This window comes from Sceloporus occidentalis, unplaced genomic scaffold (genome assembly GCF_023333645.1).
Source record: "Sceloporus occidentalis isolate IW3139 unplaced genomic scaffold, rSceOcc1.0.p SCAF_32, whole genome shotgun sequence".
In the NCBI taxonomy this organism is placed as follows: Eukaryota; Metazoa; Chordata; class Lepidosauria; order Squamata; family Phrynosomatidae; genus Sceloporus; species Sceloporus occidentalis.
Window position 1 is genome coordinate 3,951,122 of NW_028317012.1, and position 22,846 is coordinate 3,973,967.

The following is a 22,846-nucleotide window of genomic DNA, read 5'->3' on the forward strand; positions in this document are numbered from 1 at the left end:
TTCTATACAAGATGCTCTCAGAAGTCTGAGGGAGAAACCCTGACTCTAAACAAGGTAAAGAAAGTTTGGTTTAATAGATTAGGTGGGTTGTTTTTTTTTTTTAGGTAAATTAAAGTTATTTTCACTGAAAAAAGGCATCAATCAGGAAGGCAGGGACTGTGTAGTTCAAAGACAGCTAGAAATACAAAACCAATGTGTCTTTAACTGTTCCACTCATACCTGCAAAAATTATAATTATTTCCATATCCTCTCTGTTATATTATTATGACAACAATCTCCTCCATTAAAATTACAATATCAAGTGTCATATGCAGTCAGGGGTAAAAAAATAAAACGCTGGCCCGTACGGGGATCGAACCCGCGACCTTGGCGTTATTAGCACCACGCTCTAACCAACTGAGCTAACCGGCCGATGAGGAAACTCCGGCCAGAACTGCATAGAACTCTCATATTTACTACTTTGGAATTCAATTCTCCACAAGTTACTTTATGACGCAACCGAATTGTGGAGCTGCTGATGTTTATTTCGTTTTAAAACTAAACATTCGGAAGTTGCATAGAGGGCATAAAGTTAGTTTTGCGCCCGACTACAGCTCTATGAATAGTCGGGGTGTTTCTCAGTTGTCCCTAAAATGAATACTTGGAACCTATTGGCTGCGAGCAGAATGACCCGCCCCCTCCCCCCGTGCCGCCCCTCTGCACGGTTACCTGCTGTACCTGCTGTCAATCCGGCAGTTCTTGCTGCACTATGCTGTCCCGTGGTGCGTGTTTCCTGCTCGCCTGCTGCCTGTGCTGGGACGGGGCGCTCTGCTTGCCCGGGGGGATTGTTGGCGGGTGGTCGCCGGCAGACTTGACAAGTCCTTCGGTGCAACAGATGGCGGCTTTCGGCGTGGAGACGTACAACAAAGAAAGCTCCGACAACACCTTGTACAGGATGGTGCAGCTTCTAGGGGCCGAACAACAGGTACCCGGACAACCAGCCTAACGTGTGACAACCAGCCTAACGTGTGACAACCAGCCTAACGTGTGACAGCGCGACTGTCATTATTATCTTTATTTATTTATTACCCTTTCTTAGAGTCTGTATATAAAATATGACAGAAACAATAATGTTTAATGTAACAACAAATGCTTTAACCCCTTCAGTCCCGGGGGGTTTTGGTAGCTCAAGTCCCTTAGCAATTTTGCGGTATGTCGGTTCAGCGATTATTCTCTTTTCCTGCGATAGATATTGTTTTCAACGAGGGATAGAGCTTTCTTTTGATACCATAATTAGCTGAAAATTTAGGGTGAGAAATTTAGTAAAAACTAGAGAAAATTAGGGGAACCCCCCCCCTAATTTTTTATATATTTTCATACTTATGGCTTAACTGGTTTGGGAGTTGTGAAGGGGGGCAAGGGGGTTATACCTTTTTAGATGTTGTTAGGACAATGGGATGTAAGGAGTTTATTTATTTATTTATTTTTTTATTATCTTTTTCAAATTAAAAAAAACCATTTGAGGGAGCTGCAGCTTCTCCATAACCCATGAAACTTTTATTCTAAAATATGCATAAAATACTTCCATATTCTTTGGTGAGGCCGTTTTATAGCATTTAAAATTATAAATGACTGTACTCTGATAATTGCACCGTAACATACATTTATTCTATATATGTGTGGCTTTTATCTTTACGAGAAGGATCGCACATAGCATTTTAAATGCACAAGTCTTATTCATCATCATTAATCAAACACCTTGATACGTTTCTCCTGAGTTAGCATACTCCAACCAGAACAATTTCACCCTAGGAGTATTCCTGGTTGGTGTGGCCCTTGAGTAATATAGCATAAAGAACACACCACTTTTTTAAGGGCGTATAGAGTAAATTCACCTGTTATGTATGATCTTGTATTCATAAAGGTGGTGGCTGGAATGAATTACAAGCTTAATATGATCCTTGGAAGCACCGTATGCCGCAAGAGTGACAACAAGCCTATTGCGAACTGTTCCTTGCAAAGCAAAAAGCAGCTGAAGGTAAGGTGACTTTATGTTGTTGGGCAGGCATGTAAAAACTAGCTTAAAGTATCATATGATGTCATTATTATACTAATTATCTCACATATGACTGATATGCACGGTATCTGCTGCTGCATGTTTTTGATGACTTGGTCTTGTCAGTGGACAGTGTGCATTTACCTTTTATTTACATCGGTTGTATTCTATACAAGAATCGGACTTCTATGGCCGCATCATCACCCGCTCAGTGGTGGGCATGATTTTCTAGTAGTAATCATGGGTGCTGCCCGCGGCCTGACCTAGAGCAGCAATCCATAATCGGTGCCGCCCGCGACATATTATATCATGGAACCTCGACTCCCAATGTGAGTTACCGTCCTCGAGATAAGGAGCTCAACCTCTAACACTACAGACATTTTACAGGGTGGGGTATTTCCACTCACGCCTCTTCCCAAAGTGCGTTTATTATGATACATGCTGGAAGTAGACCTGAGTAACAGGTTGATTTTGTTTTTAGGGGTATGGTATTATAAGATTGTTATTTTTCCTCGACACGAATCAAAGCTCTTATATAAAGAACTAGTTTCCATTTAATGGGACAATTGGATTCTTTAGTCAAAGTTCACTCCTAACTTGCCCATTTCTCTTATTTTGCAGAAAATACAATGTAGGTTTCAGATCTACCACGTCCCATGGGTACCATCCACTACCATGTCAAAGAAAGAATGCGTCCCCGTTAAATGACATTTTTGATGCTATGACTTCAAATTTTGTCTGATTCTGCTTAACATTTGCAAGGGTTCAGGTTGAGTAAATGATTATTAATCGGCTGTTCTTCTGGAGTTATGTTAAACCTGATGGTCGATTAATTTTGAGTAGAGATTACTTTTTGCTTTTCTTTGGTCTTTAATGCTCGTGGAATGAATTCCTTTCCAAAAACTTGCACCTCCATTCTGGTTTACTTTTTCGCACAGGTGATACAGGTCTTGATTAACTCTTTCAATAAATGAAATGATCATTTTAAAAGCTCCAACGCGCATTGTCTTTCTCTTATACTAACAGCAGTTGAATGATCTGAAACATTCAAATAAGGAAAAGCAAACGAGGAAAAACAGAAGAAATCAGGAAAGGGGCAAATACTTTTTCGTGCGTGTGTGCGTGCGTGCGTGCGTGCATAAATATTCTGTTTTCAGCAGGGAATAATCTTAATTACAATAATGCCTCCCTAGACCAAATTCTTTTGACGATATAAGATGAACCCTGCCTGTATAACACACAAACAGAAAACTGGGTGCAAATCAGTTAAAAGATTGTCAGCTGGACAGAAGAAAGACTCTCAGTACCTTTCCAGTCGAGCGCTAGGTTTCCTAGGCAGACATTTTTACAGCCATATATTCCAGCACACAGAGACACAGTCATTTATTTTAAAATTTCCATATATAAAAAATATTTACAGACCAAAGAAGTTAAAATACACATACAAATATACATCCATAATACACACACGAAGACAACTACACCTCCAAATGGCTATAAAAATAAACATACGCATGGCATTGATCTTACAAACTTCCACCTGCCCTGCATTAAGACTTCAACTTGCCTTTTTCAAAGGCAAATAAAGACTTTTTTTATATTACCGGTACTTTTAGATGTGTATATAAAACTGTATTTAGTTCCCGAGCGCAGGTTGGGAATTGTTTAGCAGCTTACCCGTCCAAAATACCGCCACAAAAAAGGAAAGTATTAACAGACAAACCGTGACATTTCACTAGGAGCATCAGGACACTTGTCGGGCAGCCACTCGGCCACCAATCTCTGCCCAAGTTAGCCACGGTATTTTATGTATTTTGTTCACCACACATTTTGCATCGGTTAATATTTTCTTTTGCGCAGATTTTTTATTCTCTTCTTCAAACTATATTTCTGGAACACATTGCATAACACTCAAACCGTACACAGGGTGCGCCCATATAATAGAGATCTTTCCTAAAGAAACAATCCCAAGGGAAAAAATAATAAAATGTACCCTTTTGCCCCGCTGCTGCTGCACCGGCTTTTGAGAACTGCCGTTATCATCCACATTAGCAGTCTGGCTGGTGGTGGATAGAAATCTACAAAAAAGCCCATCCGGCCAAACATATTTATAGTGAGGATCAGACAAGGTTTTCTTGCCAACCAGCCACATGATCTTAGTATAGATCAGCTAGGACCATATAGGTACACAGTTTTTAATGGCATGGTAGAATGCCATACTACGCTCATTTTTACTGATCATTACTTGATGTTGAGCATCAAATTGAGGCTCCTATACTTCTAGATGGTCTTGCAAACGCAGGACTTCCGGGGCTTAGGGGGCAATGCCAACGGTGCGCAGCAGTCGCCTGCTCCCAGAACGATCAGCAGCGGTGCAAGTGGGTAGGCACACCTATTCACGATGGCGCAGTATGCTGTGAAGGGTGGAAGGATTTAAAATACATAGGCATCACACACAACAAATTATGCACACACCACCATCTTGAATAACGGGACCCCTGCAGCTCATGTTGGAGAGTGATGCAGAATGTTGGTTCTTAATAAAATAATAGCGACTGAAACCCGGTTGTGTTGTGCCAAGATTTACTAAAGATGGTGGGTCTTGTGAAAGAATTTCGGAAGTTTCTTAATTGCATCATCACAGTGCAATCACACCTTGGGGCTGTTCCCCATCTCGACCTCATTTCCTGAAACAGACCCACAATTACTACAAGGGAGAAGGAGTAGACTTATCACGCAATGCAAAAGATGGCATTATTATTATAATTTGAACAGACAGGACTCTTCTCATCAAAATATCAAGGAAACAAAAATATAATGTGTATTTATACTCAGTAGTATCAACAGATGCAATCATGTGTATTTTAATTTTAAATTCTTTAGCCAAATATTTCTAGGAAGAATGTAGTGGAACAGCACATACAATCATAAAACCCAAAACCAATTTCTATAGCAGTAACCTGTCAGTGTCTAAGTTTCCATAACTCCATGATCAGAAAACGTATACATGTTGTATAAAAACAAGTACCACCACATATTTAGCCCTTTGCACACATAATTGCATTCTATGCAATCACGCCATGTTTGGCATGTTAAGAAACCCAAGTGGTGGCTAGTTAATGGGACTACATGGAATACAAAATATAGATAGATATATATATACACACACACACATATATATATATATATATCTCTATCTCTATATAAGATATGAGTGTGTATGATATATATATATATATATATATATCATACATACACTCATTTATTTCTATATTTTTTCATATTAAATCATGGGTCATATTTATCAATGTTTTCAGAAAATCCTTGTCATCCTCTGTATATTAATCATGCGCGTGCAATAAGAAATAAAGAGGGGATTAACTGAACAAACATTGCATTGATTTTTTTTGGGGGGGGGCATCTAAAACCCTTGTGGATATTAAGCAGGAGCTTTGGTGATTGAGAGTATTATCAATAAGAAAGCAGAGGTTACCCACAGCCCCGGACCCCCGAAACTTGAAAAAAGTATTGCTTGCACTTTAGTTATCTGACAAATCAATCAAAAAGTTGTGATTAGGGGGGGGGGATGTAAACCGCCTTCCTCTAGTTATGTTAATAGAGGACCTGCAGCTATATTACATGAATATTGTCAGCTTCCTGGAAAGTATACCCCGAAGGTCCTCGTACTTACAAAGCCACTTGAAGCCTCTCAATTCAAAACATTACGGAGCATAAACACAGAAAGCACAGTAACCATCGCTATTTAGTATATTACTCCTAACATGTTCTAAGCCACCTATATCTAAAACAAAGAAAAACCCATATACAAATAGATCCCAAAACAAACAGTTTTAGCCAAAAAAAAAAAAAAAAATATGAAGTATTCTATGACCACTGTAATAAATATAAGTCAACTATTAATCTCCAAGGAGAACAGCTGGCTCCCAAAACAATGGGATTCCTCTTGAGTAAACCAGTTTCAAGGAATTACACTAGTGGCGAAACCCAAATGTCCAGGAACTCACAATACATCAAAGGGCTATCTCTCTACCAGGTGGGAACAATAAACAGGAGATACAATCTACAATCTCCTACAACACAAGGACTGCAGGAGACTGTATCTGGGCTGGAGACAAGCACGTGTTTCTCCTACAACAAAAGGAGACAATATCAACATTCCAGAGACCCACCCTGAATTTGCCCTGAGGACCATCAACTTCACTGTGGGGGCAATCTAACTTCATGGACAAGAGCGGTCTCTACAGGCAGCTGGTGCAGGTACAAGATTGTGCCTTCCTAAGGATGATTGGACAAAAACTCAGAAGATGATTGGCTGGGACTGTTTGGGCACAGTGGCTATAAAGGTGTTGTGTGAGCAACAAAGAAGAGAGAGAACCAGAAAGAAAGAAGGAAGGATAACATCAAGGTGACAGGGACACCCCATCCTTACATGCACACATAGAGTCATTAGCATAGTGTAGTTAGAGTCATAGAGCCTTGTATTTCAGACGCTTCTCTTTATACTCATATATATGCATTTGTTATTTTAATAAACCCATTGTTTTAAGCCACTGGTGTAAGTGGAGTTTCATACGACGAGGAATCTGTAGTAGTTAAAGGAAAGCCAGACGGGTGAAGGTTATCTATCCCGGGATTTAAAGGTGCTTTCTACAACCACAGAAAGTTACACACAGATGTCAACGGCGTGAGCAAAGCCTGACAACAGGTTATACTTATTGAACCGCACACAAGGCAAGCAACAATGTTCCTACCGACTATAAAAAAACAGACCCACCCCAAGTAGAACAAATTATCTGTACCAAAACCCTACATTAGATCACAATTTATACTTTAAACAAATTCTTGTTCTTTACAAGTTTATATACCTGTACAGCAGGCACTCACGTCTTCAAGTACACGGCTTTCTGCCCCATGAAAATAGCGACCAAGCTGCCTTGTTGTTTGTGCCGTGGCAAACAACCATATATTTGAACCCGGATAAATGTATTGCTTATTACATGTCAGATTTTCCAAGATCATTACAAGATTCTCGCTTAAAAATGAAAAAAAATCTTTAATTCTGAATACACGTTTTGTGTATTATATATTACAAGGAATTTATGTGTAATGTGTTACCAAAAAATATTTACCCATTTTTTATTTTATCAAATAAAAAAAAAATCTAACTCTTACAGCACCGGTGCTTGGGCGATTTGCATACAGTAATCAGTTTTCAGCTTCCCTGAAGCAACTGTTTTCTACACGGAGTCCTAAAGAGTGTTACAAAGGTCTTGGGTGAAGATAATTGGGGGGACTCATTTGTGCTGCAAGAAAATACTTACGGTCCCCAACAAATCTAAAAATATTTCTGGTTAACACCGTGTATACAAAAATAGACTATGGAATAAAATTTCTTCCAAAAATATACAAGAAATGGCTGTGAGAAAAACCTCCGGATTAGTGTTGGATTTGAGAACGTCCAATATTCTCAGTACCCGGAATATATATTCTTCCTCCATTACTAGCAGACCGTCCAAAGAGGAAAAAAAATCCATGCTACCAACAAAAAGAATGTTGGCTTTCTCAGAGCACTCATCTTCATCAGGTCATGACACTCATGTGATATAAAGTAAGACTGTACTTCCATTGGATCGAAAAATATTCCATATAGGATTGGTTAAAGTAATGAAGCCCGGGCGACCAGATGTATCAACTCGCTGTTTTCTTTGTAAATACATGGAATTTGGGTTCCCGGTGCAATCAAGAACATAGGGAGCCATAGCCTGTGGATCCTTTCTCCAATAAATGACAGACTGGTATGTGCCCATACAATGTGGGATCAGTCATGGGGTAGAGCAGCAGAAAGAAAAGCGTAACGCCAAGAATATAAAAAAGAAGAACGATTGCTCTGTGGGGATGGTCCAGTGCTGTGAAAATGGCAGGAAAGCCAATGTAGTTGCAAAACGAATGGCAAAGGACCGGGCCTACGAGGTGTCCTACACAAACAAAACACCATCAGAAACAGCATGTTAAACACATAAGCAATCCCCAATTATGTAAACTATTAAGTGTGAGCAACGTCTCTTGTTCCGCCCAGGGGAAGCAGGAACCCAGCAGAGTCATGTGAATTTACACCACGTGACCCTGCTGTGTTCCTGCTTTCCCTGGGCGGGTCAAGGGGGACATGGCACAGGGAGGCTGTAAGCGATGTGCACACCCCATCCTGCAGGGCAGCATTTTATCAGTGCTGGCAGCACAGTGGGCAGCTAGCCAGGGTTTAGCATGTATTGGCTGCTGGTGCATGATAGGAGTGCGCTAGCAATCATAGCTATTTAATATAGCTAACAGCAATCACACATATTAATATTATATATAAAATATTTCATATACATGGTGTCTTCCACAGTTACACAGGCAACCAAGAAGCAGTATATAAAACTAAGCAAGTGGCCTGTACCTGTGTTTTGTTTTTGCAAGTTTCAGCGTATAAAGCATTTCCAGAACATGAATGAATGCAAGGAAAATATGCATAAACGAAGCCAACATGTTTGTATGATATGTAGCAAATTTTACAACTATTAGCCATGAGTATGAAACATACTAACCTGTTCTTAAAAAGATAAAAGCTGTATATGCGCCAAACACTGCGGTGTAAGAAAACTGGAAAGCTACAATTAAATGGAAAAGAAAAAAAAGCTCATGAAGCTATATTACACAAAAAATAAAAAATAAATTGGGAGGACAAAATACTTATATCATGCCAACGCACCAGCTGAAAGGAAGATGCTGATAACTGTTGCCTGGCGAAACCTCAGCTGTTCAATGACATGATGGAAATGAGCTGGATAAAGAAACAAAGGAGAATAAAATATGTTGCGTAATATCACCATATGATCTTGAGAAAAATGCTGCTTTAATGTACCTGCCTTGCTATCTAAACACAAGAGCTGACATTGGCACTGGCTTTTGCCCAATATACACAGATGCAGGCCAAATCTCCCCAACGGAGAGCACAGTAGAGTAAAGAAGCCAACGAAACAAGGCCCATGTAGAACGTGTGTAAACGTTCGACCAGTCACCTACAAACCCCAAAGCACTTGCAACCCATGCTGATGTTGGATCAGATCAAATGTAAGGAAAGGGGTGGAGGAGCAAAATTTACATTATTTTCCCGATATATGCACGATTCTGGCTAATGCCGGATTACATGTGAACCTAACATATTCATCTGTTGATTCCGCATAATATCAGAAATTCATAAAATCTTCTATTTGTGAAGAAAAAAAAAATAAGCAATCTGCTCAAAAAGAAAAAGAAAAAAAAAAAAAAAAAAAAAAAGGTTTTCAGCATACTCACCAACGCCAAAGAACAAGGGACAGGTAAAAATGGCGGTCTCCGGACCAGTACATGGAACTAGCATCGGCAGCATGCAGGCTCTAAACACCAACTCCTCAGTGAGAGGAGCGATTACCTGGTTGCGAAGCCAACGCATGTCAGTCACACAGAGCAACCAGAAACGGGGATCTGTGGTTTTAAAGCGACAAAAATATAAAGTGACACATTTTTATACACTTACAACACAATGCAACTGAACAACATGCAAATAATACCTTTTGTTTTAAGAGTAAGAATATATGCACGAGTACCTACCCAAAGCCACTTTTAGACCATCAAGAAAGTCCCACGGACAGTCCAAAGATAATTGGACTAGAGGGCCAAGAAATAATATCTGTAAATACAGATGACAATTGGCTTTGACAGGTCTAGTTTGTCTTAAAGTCTCAGGTTTTGTTCAAAGAGAATTGCGGGTTTACCATTGTGAGGAGCAGAGGTAGTATTGTTGCAGAGATGATTCCCTCAAAGCGGAAACCCATGAGATAGAGTAGAGATGCATCTGTCTAAAGATGAGAAAAGAAATGTGACAATAACTGGCATATCGCTCCATCAACCTTGCACGGTGCAGCGTGATTTGGAAGGCCTTGGTGATTTTACACACATTGAATGATACACGGAGTGAAGCGCAATCTTCCTTTAAGCCTGCTATATCTTCATTCAGTATTGGAATACAGAAATTATAACTAAAAAATAAGAAATAAATTATAGCCGGTAGCCAACATAGCTATATAACTGTTATAACTCCCAACATACTGAGAGAACGTCTTATAATGAGGACATGTGCGGTCCAAAATCAGTTGAACTAAATGCCACCTATACCAGTTTAGAATGACCCTTCCAACAAAAGGAAACACGTGCTGGGCGCCGGTCTTAAGGTTACTTTATTGGTGGATATATAATATTTCTCTTACGTATCAATCTGCAAAGGGTGTGTTACAAATGTACCCATTTTAGCATTTTCAGCAGGCGCTAACAATTACTTGCCTTGATGCCGGTCAGTTGTTTCCAAACACAAATAAATATAGGAGACAAGGAGGACACAATCAGTACACTGGTGAATCGCCTCTTGATCACAGCTGGGTGGTCCCTAAAATGGGAAATTAAAATAGACTCAACTAAAATAATAATAATAATAACAATAAAAAAAAATCTATTTATTAAAGCTCGGAAATATGCATAATATTCTTCAATCGGGTGCTTTTAAAGTTTTACGTGCTGCAAACAAATTATTCCTCTCTTCTTACCCATCGCTGGGCATTCCAGTGCTGGCACCAGAAGAGGGGAGACGAGCAAGCCAAAGCCAGTCTGGTTCAAACCTCCGCTCGTTTTGATTTTCATCCTTGCAAGACCAATGGGAACTTTTCTTTTATCGCAGGATAGTTTGGCTTGACTCAACAAGACAACGTCAGGTTCTGACTCGGCCCGTCTTGGCTTGTGGCGCACCATAGATCATCTTACCCACCCCAATTATTAGGAGCAGCATGTTAACCCTACAGAGGGTAATCCCTGATAGAAACCGAACACCCGACGTCATCCATCAGAGCATTAAACTCCATGTATCGGGTTAACTTTGTTATCACACCATACAAAGCTGTTGAGATGTTTGTAATAGCGCACGTAACAAGCACGGTGACATCGTTGGATAACTCATAGTCCTGTGGTTCAGAATGGGATCCAGAACCGCTATAACAGTAACATACAGTAATAATATAACAAAGAGCCCACCTACCCAATCATCACTGCCCACTCTATCTATACCAATTCATTTTATTTGCGAACACTCCATAACACCACTTATCACACTCACAGGCTAAACAGTGGACTCCTAACCCCTTTACTCTACAGCACCCATCTCTCACAGTGATGTCTGACAGCAGCCCACCCCGCCTTCTGCTTATATTTATCACCTGGGGAGCTCGCTCTTCCACACGTACAAACTACCCACGTAAGAGCAGGCTAGCGTCAGGCAGCAGAGCACGGAGAACCCGCAGAGCCAGCCTGCCTGCCCCCCTCCATGAGCCTCGGACATGGCTGCCACACCGACCGGCTCTCTCTTCCTGGGAGAACCCGCCGAGTTCCAGGTAACATAATCATTGGCTGCACAACAACGCTCCGCACACTTTCATTTGCCGGCCTAGAAACCTCTACGCGCTCATTGGATATACGCTTCTACTCCTTTATTCGCTGCAGCATCCGCTTTCCTCATTGGTCATTTTAATGACAGTTCGGAAAATCGTTCTAAACACTAGAGAAGGCGCAGACGGATGGTGGAAGTTGATAAAGTCATTCGCTTATTTTTCGGATCGTACCATCGTGAACCTCTCCGCAATGGATATGGGAACTGAAACAGCTTGCAATGCGGCGTGACAGCTGTGCATGCAGGCTATGGATATTCCAAACTTTAGACTGCCACAGCGAGTGTCATGGCAACGAATTTTTAATAAATGCCATAGGCAGAGTCTCCATTTTTACTTCGGGCAAAATGCAGCTTAAATAGCAGGCTCTTATAACCGAACTATGAGCAATAGAAAAACCATAGCAACACGTTACTAGGGCCATCATAAACTTAAATAGTTACCTCTATGTATTTTTAATTAGTGATTTGCTTGGTGACAATATTTTAAAGTTGTGAATAATCAGTAATATTTGTATTGTATATTAGTAATAATACAATTTAATAGAAGAATTTTTTTTTTTTTTTTTTTTTTTTTTTACCTTGTGTACCAAATCAGATTTTGCCATTGATATACCCTGTTCAGTGCTGGCCAAAGCACATTTACAGTAAGGGAATACACACAAGGAGCACAGACGGGATCCAGTCATGTACATGCAGTCTTAATTCATTATTACTTTAGACACCCTGGTGGCTGTATGAGAAATTTAAAGCTTGACATGGTGGTCCACATTTGTTGAATTAGACTAGATTGTAGGCTTGGAACAGCAGGGCCCTCTGTATCAGTTTCTCGTTGTGTGTGATTCTAAATTACTCCACTTATTGTAAAGCGCTACGGAATCTGCTGGCGCTATATAAATAAATGCAATGTAATGAAATGAGAGACTAGCCCACTTCTGTAAACCGGCATGCTATGCTGGTCTTAATTGGTTCTGTAGCATTATGGATTTCATTTAATGGAAACTAGATACATCAAGCGCTTCACTTTTAGTCCTATTAGTCTTGACTAGGATGAGCAAAATCAATTTGGGCTATATTTCCTTGAATTGTTTTTGGATTTTGATTCCTAATGTTTGACATTTGACAAAAATTAGTTTTTTTTAATTTTTTAGTTTGTTTGTTTTGAAATTAATTTTGGTGCAATATGCAGCCACATGGTGTAGGGCTATATATCCCCAAAAATTGGAAAAGGGATATTTGGGTTTATCCAGAAGGCAGGGCAGTAAACAATACTTTGGATAAGAAGGAGTGTTATGGTAAATATTAATCATTTGATTGTGCTTTGGGCGTAATTAAAAATACCAACCCAGGTGTTCTTATGGCAACGATACACTATATGACTCAAAGTTTGCCAACACCCCAACTAATTATTGAGTTTAGGTGTTTTTACCTGGGCGACTTCCTTCTAAATGGCCTTAAGCATTACCTAGGTTATAGTCACCTGCCTGTTAAGGTTGTTGGAACTGGGGGTCCCAGAAGCAGATGAAAAGACAGTATTCTTCTCCCAGAAGTTGTCTCCTTTGGGTAGAGAAATATGGTAAACAAGACTTCCAGACAAAAAAGTTGTGAGAGCTATGGCTTTGGTTAAACAAGCTACGGCAAAGAGTGCCACTCAGCGATATTTAGTCCTTGCGCTGAGTTTTGCATGCCGGGGTTATCCCCATAGATTGGAAAAAGCAATGCCAGGGGTGTCAAAACATTACGAATGTGACAGGCAGTGGAGGCTCCTCCATAGGAGCACATGCGCACGTGAACCCCCCAAGCGCAAAAGGAAAACATTTGCAAAATTCATCAAAAATCTATTTTAATTTAGTTAAAATGGATGAGTTTTGCAATTTTTATCTGATCACACATTTGTCGGGCCAGAGTGGATCTGTCAGGGACAGTAGAAAATACCTTTGGGTGAAATAAAATACATTGTGTAAAATAAAACCATTAACCCTTTTCACAACAGAATGAACACTGAGGAATGGCAAAACGAGAGGAAGAAGAATCTATCACATGCATTGTGTTAAGTCATTTATACTCGGTTTGTGAAAGCAGTAACCAATGAAGTCAATTGTAATTTATTTGTACAATGATTTACAGTTTCTCATTGGCTGTACCAGCTTATAGTTTTTTGTGAAAGGAAGGGTTACCATATGAAAGGAAATAGCAATTTCGCCTTAAAAAGTATTATAAATAATGATAACAAAACATATCAAGTGGAACACTTCCATATAAGAAACAAAACACATTTTCATTGAAGGAACGACGGTTGATACAATATATTACTCGAGGACTCTTCCTTTGCGTGTCACAAGGCGTGCGAAATTTGCGATTGCTGGGACATCTTATAATGATAGAGGATGAAACTGGCAAAACAAAGAAAGCTACAACACGGATACAAGACACAAGGGGCCCGACACCTGAACAGCAGAGATTACCGTGATGATAATGCATAAATATTCGCTTAGTACTTTGACATCAGACTCTTCTAGAAAGATGTGATTCTTGTTTTACCAGTTGGACAGGTTATACACTTCTTTGAGCCAATCATCATCTCCCTATGGCAAAAGATGAAAATATTGGATTGAGCTTCCCCTTCTCATAAAATGTTTTTGTCAGTATATTAGTGAGCTTAGCATTTCATAAATACCCAACCCATGTATTTGTATTGTGTAACTAGACATGAAATCATACATTTATGAATTAGATTTGTTCAATGTTCTTAATATTTAACTATAAACAAAAGATTTTTTATATCTCAGAGAAACACATATATTCCACAATTAACCTAGGATCTCGGTGGGTATAATATGCACCTGTGCGTAATACACTGTACATGTGTATAATCCGCACCCATAACTCTCTCTTCACAGGAAGCTTCACATACACACTTTTACATATACTCAAACTCATATATGTTCACACTTATAAATAAAGGGGTAGTAGAAGCATTATTAAACACTCATCTACAGACACCAGACAAGCCAGAAGCCTTGTTTTTCCCTCAGAAATCTCGTGGGGCACATGCAAATAATAATAATTGACACTTATATATAAAAACTAACTCTATGTATTACACATGCATCTGCATTTAAACTCCGCTCCCAGCTTGCACAGCTTTGTAGGCTCAAGAGGAGGCTCTTTCCTTTTCCAGCAGCTGTTGATAGGTCTGGTCTTCTCACTTGCAGTCTTTGCATGCTGGGATATGAGGAAGAGTGCGAGGACTGTGAAGGACCAGACCCAAGCAATGTTTAAGCCTTTTAATCCCCTTAGGACGTACCTGTACGTCCTCAAAACGCATGGCAAGAAGCCAATTAGGACCTACTGGTATGACTTGAATTGTTGCAGTGCCGCCAATTCCTTGCCCCTGTCTATCGACAGCCTGGACTCTCCCCTGTCAGCAGAAGCATTATTGACTTAGTTATCGACTAGTTGACTTAGTTACTGACCAGTTGCCACTATTGTTTTTGATATTATGTATGAAAGCCAACAGTAACCTGGGGTGCCCCATATAACAATCTCCAAATTACCGGTGCATTCAAACAAATCATCCACATTCACCTTATCAACTTGCCAGGATTCTTCTCCTGATGTTTCTTTAACGTGTCTTCTTTTTTTTAAATGATGATTTGAGCAACCTAAGAATAATTTATGATTCAGAAAACATACAAGGAAGCTGTTTGATCAACAATATGACATAAACAGAAAGTTAATAAATACAGAAAAAATATCACGGCTGCTTGTTTAGGATATTCTTATTATTTCAATGCCCGTATTGCACTAGTTTAATGGCACTAGTTGTTCTAACCCTTGAGGAATGATTAAGAAAACCTTGTTTATTTTAAAAGCAGGATGTTCCAAATTATTCTCTTAAGGTTTTCGGCTGGCTGTGGGAATGAGGAGGGTGGTCTGAGGATCAGCAAAGGGTGGGTGCATACAATAAAGGTTGAATTGGGCTGCCTTGGCCAATCCATACTGAATAACATGGAGAGAGCATATGCTTCTCCAACTGGTCACCCATCCCTATAGGATAACTTTAGACAATGCAGGCACTTCTGCTATTGGTCGCTCCCCCCAAGAGAGGGGGAAATCCATTCATAAGCCACCTTATCTCAGTGCCGAAGGTGTACTTTCCTAATTGGTTATTATGTGTATGTCCCTCTCTTTATTGATTTGTTTGTTCTAAAGCCTAATTTGCATTGTTATTTATTGTTTATTACCTTTCCCATTGTTCTGGTGTGTAGAAAAGATACAGTTTCCCCCTAATGCTTGTTTAGCTACTCTCTGTTCTTGTAGTGTATAGGTTCGGAAAAGCTAATGGAAAGTCCTTGCAAAGAGCTACATTGTTTTCTACACAGAAGACTGAGTGCTGCTGGATGGGAGTTTTGTAGGACCATTCCTGGAGTACCTGAGAAGGACACCAACACTGGCTGGAGACACCACAAAAAGAAACAAGGGAAGGCTGACACCAGTCAGCCCCAGGCCACGCTAAAGCTATAAGTCCAATAATATAATGTCTCTTAACATTTGCCTAACAATGGCAAAGGCAGCAATGCTCAGAGTGTGCACAATCCTGCCCTGACCAATGCATATTTGCCAAAATAGAATGCAGAAAAGGGACACAGAAAGTATACAGCCAGTTTGGAAATGCTGCACCCATCCCCTGGAAAGAAAAATACAGTATTTGTGAATCAGTGCTTCTTTAGTCATAATACTTTATATAACATGATATTTGATGCAAGCATGCATAAAATGTAGTCTCGTGACCTGGATTACAACCATGCTTTTCAGATGTGTTGGTAGACTTTGCGTTTATGGTGAATTTTCCACATTGGGCTGCTAGCTTATCTTCTGCCAATTCCTGATATACAACAAACACAACAAAGAAGCGCACAATAAATATTTTGAAAGGGTTTCCATACACAAATACATACATATTATATATTTATGGAAAAGTACATATTACAAATGAATAATTGTCCCATAAGCCATAGATTGTCCTCCATTATATATTTTAACCACATTATATTACACCTAGGTTAACACTGAGCTGAACCTAATATTTTTAATGAAACAATCTAGTGTAGCAGGCAGTCTCTTCAAAAACCTCATTGTTCAAATTGTAGGAAAAAAATACAACTTACCCAGAGGTTTCATTTTTGCACCACTGATTGGATGCTTAAAGTAGCCAATCAGTAGAAGGTAAGCACTTCCACTCAACTCATTAGCAGCACTTTCTGTGTACGCACACGGGGGTCTCATTGGAACCCCCTCTCAGAAAACCCTCGCTACACCAGCTTACTGGTGGTGAGTATAACCAGTGAGAGCAGGCAGTAGGAGATGTGTTTAGCTGAACACATCTTCTGAAAGCTGGAGGATGGGAAAAGAGGCAAATGATTGTAGGAGGATTCTGCAGAATTCCTCCATGGATCTCCCAGGAGAACCACACAAACATTCAAAGGGACCACTCAGTTATGGCTGGAGTGACCTTTAATCATTATTCTGGTAGATTCACGTGCTGTTGAATGTTTACCACATTATTCTTTATGCACCACTTTTTAGTAATATAAATAAAAAAAAAAATGTTAGTTACATTATGCATTTTGAAGTACCGTATTGGCTCGGATATAGGCCGCCCCCGTATATAGGCCGCACCCTAAAAGTTTGGTGCTTTTTTAAAGAAAAAGTTTTTTTCTTTAAAAAAGCACCAAAAAAACATGCTGCCACTCTGCCCCCCCCCGAGATATGCTGTCACTGTCCTCCCTCCCCGAGATATGCTACCACTGTCTGTCCCCCCCCCCGAGATATGCTGCCACTGTCCCCCCCCCCGAGATATGCTGCCACTGTCCTCCTCCCTCCCCGAGATATGCTGCCACTGTCCTCCTCTGCCCCCCGACTTACCGGAGCTGACTCCCGGGTATCTTGCGAGGCCGGCGGGGGACATCTACGCAATACGCGTATACAACTTCCGGTGCCGGATGTGCCGGCACCGGAAGTTGTTTACGCGTATTGCGTAGATGTCCCCCGCCGGCCCCGCAAGACACCCGGGAGTCTGCTCCGGTAAGTCAGGCGGGGGGCCAGAGGTAAAACGCATCGTGCGGTTAGACAACCGCACGATGCGCTTAGACAACCTCCCGTGCCGGCACCCCCCCCCGTGGGAAGTGCTGGCAGGGGAGGCTGTCTGAGCGTATCGGGGAGTAGGATGCAGGTCCCCTGCACCGCTGCGGGGGATCTGTATCCTAACCCCGCTGCCTGCCCGGCGCCCGGGACTGCATGTCCCGGGCGTCGGGCGCTAGACCCCGAATATAGGCCGCACCCCCACTTTAAAGACTTAAAGTGGGGGGGAAAAGTGCGGCCTATATCCGAGCCAATACGGTATATAAAAGAATAAATTTTAACTCATGCTTTGCCTAAAGCTAGATTTATTAATATACTATATCCAATGCAAGAACTTTTTACAAATATTTTTAGAGTCTGTTCAATAATTCTGAATCCTCTCAGTTTTGGCGCTCACACACCTTTCCAAATAAACAAATAAATGCCTGGCACTATTTCACGTGACCACTTCGTATGCAGCCTATGCCGATCGAACAAATTAATGAGCTTAGCCACAAAGCTTCATATAGCACTGATTGTCTGGCATGGCCCAGGCTCACCCACACTATACACACTATGTCACGGCTGTTGTTTTAAAACAGTGTAAAGAAGGACGGCTTATCTTCTGCACTCTCAGAGACAAACCAACAATAATGACTTACTTTGCCACTGTCACAGTCTTTAGTTTTCAAAACTCTGTTACGAGCAGCTTTTAAGAACATGTGCTGTATGGTTTTTATAGCTGAGTGTTTCTCGCAGTCCTATGATGTAAAGCAAAGTGTTAGAAAACTATGAGTCTTAATACCGAATACCACAATATAAGATGTTGAGCCCCCTGACGGCTTGTCTGAAGGGACCCTTGTTTCTCCATCCACAAGTATACCCCATCCACAAGCCCTGGTGACAGAAAGCTCAACCTATAGATTACGTCCCACCTACAGCATTGCGTGACATGCACTTGCAACAGAACACAACCCATGGCACTCATGAACAGACACGCATAGGATAAATAATTATGCACACAGACACTCAGCATAAAATAGGTTAAATAGACACTCAGCGCCGACGAGCATTTTTCATAGCATTTGTGGCTTTTTACTAAATACTTGTTACGAAATGATGTTCTGAATGGGGGTTCAGTGTAGATGGGTTCAGTTAAGGGGGTTTTGTGGACAGTATTGATACTACAGTATGTTTCCTTTCTTTTTTTATAGTTACATGTAAACAATATCTCATACCGCCTGCATCACATAGCTATAAACATTACAGGCAGATGTGTTACTTATTTTCTCATTTAAAAAAAAATATATATAATTTATTGGTTCAGATTGAACACATGTACACATTTACTTTGCAGATTAGCTATTATGCAGTCAGAATGCCCCAGGTCATGTGACCCCACAATGGCACAGTGACATACTGCTTGTGGCCACTTCTTGGCAGAGGGTGCCAGTTATGCTCCTAAGATTTTTGATCCCAAAATTCAACATGAGAAATTAAATCTGTTTGGTCTGTTAAATCACAATTTTTATTTGCTCCAAACAAGTAACTACCTGCAAATAATCAGAACACGATTTTCGGAAGACGTGGTTGGTGCTGTTCGACATTATATTGCTTATTGCCTCAGCAGTTACAAAACCAGCACGTTCCAGGGTTCTGTGGTTCTGTTTTACAAATAAACATAATGTTCAGTTACGATATGACAGTAGTATGTTGAATAATACTTTACAACATATAGCAATGTACTGTGTTAAAGACTGTAAGCTCCTTTGAGCAGGGCCCTCCTCACCTGTTCTGTCTGTAAGTCAAATTGTTCTGTTATATACTACTTGTTATGTCCTGTCTATCCATTGTACAACTATGGAATATGATGGCGCTATATAAAACAATAAATAATAAAGCACATGGATTTTAATTAATGTGAGTGAGATATTTAACTGTGATCAGCAAGGTAGTGATCTTTGTCATAAGACAAGAATGTACCTATGCTTGATTGATTCATTAAGATATGTTAAGTGAGGAGGATGTGTTTTGTAATAGTTACAATGTTTGGCATATGTATTATTATTCATTTATTATGATAGGATATTTAATATTTGAAATGCTTAACTTAGACTATTTATTGTTTTCCAACTTCAAAGAAACATGACATATTATGTTTAATGAGTGAGAGGAGACATTTCAAAGAAGCAAAGTGGCCAGATGATACTTAGCAAGCTTAAGGAGCAGAGCTTATTTAAAAGTTGAATGATTGGTAATACTGTAGCTAAGGTCATATACAATTTCAAGACCTTTGGAGTACTCTATGCAGATAAAATTACCATTTTATATAGGGGGCCTCTTGAGTCTAGATGGGCTGTACACTTTGGAATAAAATGGTGCTATGCACATAAATGAACAAAAACAATAGTTCTGCATCTTACTCTGTGAAATTGTCGGCCCACTAAATGGTATCACTAACATTTACAGACTATGGTTTTGGTGCTCATGTTTTTGTTTCGGAAAAGAGTGAAGGAAACACATAGCAACTAAAGTCCAAAAGTTCTACGTACTAAGTCTGCCTTCGAGAAATCTTGAAGAGCTTCATCTATCGCAGTCTGAACAGATTCTCTCACCATGGACTGGTTTAGAAATAAAATTTGATCAATTTCACGCATTATGGTTTGGTGCATTCCTGTCCATAACAAAAAGTATATTCAGCTTCGAAAAATCAAAGAGATGAGTAGTTCAAGTGAAAGTAACAAGAGAGGCAGAGGCTGGTACAAAAACAAATTAAGTGAGACAGATTGTGATGAACCAGAAGATGGGGAAAACATAGACTGGACAAAAAAATTATCTTAGAGACAGTTTATAGTTTCTGTCTTAATGATTAAATTTACCTCATTCCGTAGGAAAATCAATGTATCTCTAAGTGAGGAAACATGGCAAGCAGAGGCGATACCAACCAGGAAAATACAAATTAAAGGAGACAGTGGTAGTATGTAGACACATGTTAAAGGGTATCAAACGTTAGATAAGTCACATAGTAAAGCTATAATGTAGGAAGAGCTTATCCAAATCTCTGATTTTCATGGTACTTGCAAGAACTAAACGTGTACATATTTCTTTTATATTGTTATTATTATACTCTTAAAGAACTGTCTTAACTGATTGGATGAAAACTGGCCATCTTTAAAAGTTAGTTTCACATATACAAAATATATTTTTTTAAACAGTGCCCCTAGAGTGAGTTCATCAACATTCTAGTGCAGACAGCTATATTAAACGGACAGGTTCGTCTCCCGCTATTAAAAAAAATTGCTCAGGTTCTCTGCAAGTACTTTAGTATGCAATCTTCCAAAATGAAAATGAAAATAAAGCTCTTACCCGACACAGAAGCCCCCCTCCTTCATGGTCTCACGTTTCTTGGCACTGATTGGCTGCTTGGATCAGCCAATCAGTGGCAGGAAAGCGCTCTCAATTCCCCCATGCATTTGCAAAACAGACAACATGAAAATGTAAAGGGACCACACATCTATCGTATGCATTAAAGTGCAAGTTATGTCTGCAGTGTCCCTTTAACAGGTACATTTTATGCAGTAGTATGTGAAAGCCCAAATGACTGTTCGGTGTACAAGGGAGCATAAGAATGTATCCGTAACTTATTTCATAAGTCTTCTTTTGAGAGATGTAAGATGTTCACGACCTAGTTGCCTAGCTGTAAAACATGTACCGTGTATTTCGGGGAGCTCAGAGCAAAATATGTCGGTATAATCTAAGAAGAAGAATAACAGCAGATTCTGCATCTCCTGGTCAAAAGAATTGTGCGTGGTGTGCAAGACAGCATCATACCAAACATCTGGCCATATTAAATCTAAAAAGGAAACAAGAAGCAACAGGAGATGTATGAGATTTATTTACATGGTAGGTCATTTAGGCAATTTAACTTCATTCTATATAATCTGTCAGGATGCTGTAGGTATATCTCACTGTATGTTTGTGTGAAATGTAATGTCTGCTTAGTAATAACCTATGTTTCCTTAATGATAAACATTATAAAGACTGTGCCTTCTCTACAATTTGTACCTGATTAAATGTATAAACCAATGTTTTTAAAATGATTCCCAGTTTAGACAGGTCTACGTGAAATGTATTATTTTCAAAGGGTGATTTTGTTTTATTATTTATTGTAATAATAAAATGTGATTATTTCAGGATGATATCCTGACATAATCTAACAAAGACCTTTGCACAACTTTACGTGTATGATAATCTCATTGCTCACATACTAAAATAAGCCAAAGTCATTTAATTGTGAAATCATTTTACCTTTATCCACTGTTTTGTTCGTGCGCAACGCAAGATGAAGGCTGTGTTTTTCCCAGTCAGCAACATGTTTCGGATCATTAAAAAATGAAATCTTACTGTCTCCAACATTTATAGGCAATGATGAAATGTACAGATAAATGTATTAACAGGTAAAGAAAATGTTATCATGTCACCATATTACATGAAAATAATGGCAGTAATTCACTGAACATGTAACTTTAATGGAAAAATGAACTGAACAAACCTCTGTAGGTAGTATATGGTTCTGTCCCATATAACACATGTCTTAAAAGCAAAAAATAATTAAAAGAATATAGGTTAACCCATATTATATACACATTACAATAAGCTTTTCTGTCCTAGGCTTAACGTTTCTTTTATGCAGTGGGCTTTTTTGGGGGGCTGACAAAGCAAAAACCTTGCTTACAGACATTTGTACCGATGATACATGGTGCTGGATCTGTGTATAAACAAGTGATTCAGACAAAAGAGGGAATGGGACAGTTTGCTTCCCTAATTCCTGATATGTCATAAAGGCCTATACAACAACTCTACCAACTGGATAGAAGCAATAGATTACGCTGGGGTTCCAACCTTACCGTAAATATTGTTTAGTTTCTACCACTATTAGCAATCTAAGGTCACAGCACCGCCTTCTATATGGGACAAACCATATGGTAGTGCCCTAAGATGTCATCTTGGTCTAGTTTTACCGCGGTATAGGAGTGTCAAGTTAGGACATCGAAAGCAGCTTAGTCAAAACTCAGCTGTATCTGCTAATTGGTGGTAATGCAACATCTTACGTGATGACTTTGAATGCATGCAACAACGTCATGCTGTCATGACCTCAC

At 39.7% G+C, this 22,846-nt stretch overlaps 2 protein-coding genes and 1 non-coding gene across 3 annotated transcripts in view; 1 reads left to right on the plus strand and 2 right to left on the minus strand.

Moving 5' to 3' along the window:
* Positions 1 to 2,743, plus strand: part of LOC149298553 (serine/threonine-protein kinase D3-like) — a 29,053-nt gene extending 26,310 nt beyond the window's left edge. Inside the window, exons 20-21 of the mRNA XM_089487315.1 lie at positions 1,904 to 2,017; positions 2,657 to 2,743. Of these exons, the coding sequence (XP_089343441.1) occupies positions 1,904 to 2,017; positions 2,657 to 2,743 (201 nt within the window). The remainder of the gene's footprint in view (positions 1 to 1,903; positions 2,018 to 2,656) is intronic.
* On the minus strand, positions 338 to 411 carry TRNAI-AAU (transfer RNA isoleucine (anticodon AAU)). The gene has a single exon. It is a non-coding gene; the product is annotated as a tRNA-Ile (tRNA).
* Positions 2,744 to 7,795: 5,052 nt separating the features above from the next.
* On the minus strand, positions 7,796 to 11,459 carry LOC149298555 (CAAX prenyl protease 2-like). Its single transcript, XM_089487316.1, has 8 exons — positions 11,338 to 11,459; positions 10,415 to 10,517; positions 9,850 to 9,933; positions 9,686 to 9,764; positions 9,392 to 9,559; positions 8,805 to 8,876; positions 8,641 to 8,703; positions 7,796 to 8,031 (listed from the first exon to the last, which is right to left on the minus strand). The coding sequence occupies exons 1-8, from the start codon at positions 11,457 to 11,459 to the stop codon at positions 7,796 to 7,798; spliced, it is 927 nt and encodes a 308-aa protein (XP_089343442.1).
* Between the last annotated feature and the right edge of the window lie 11,387 nt (positions 11,460 to 22,846).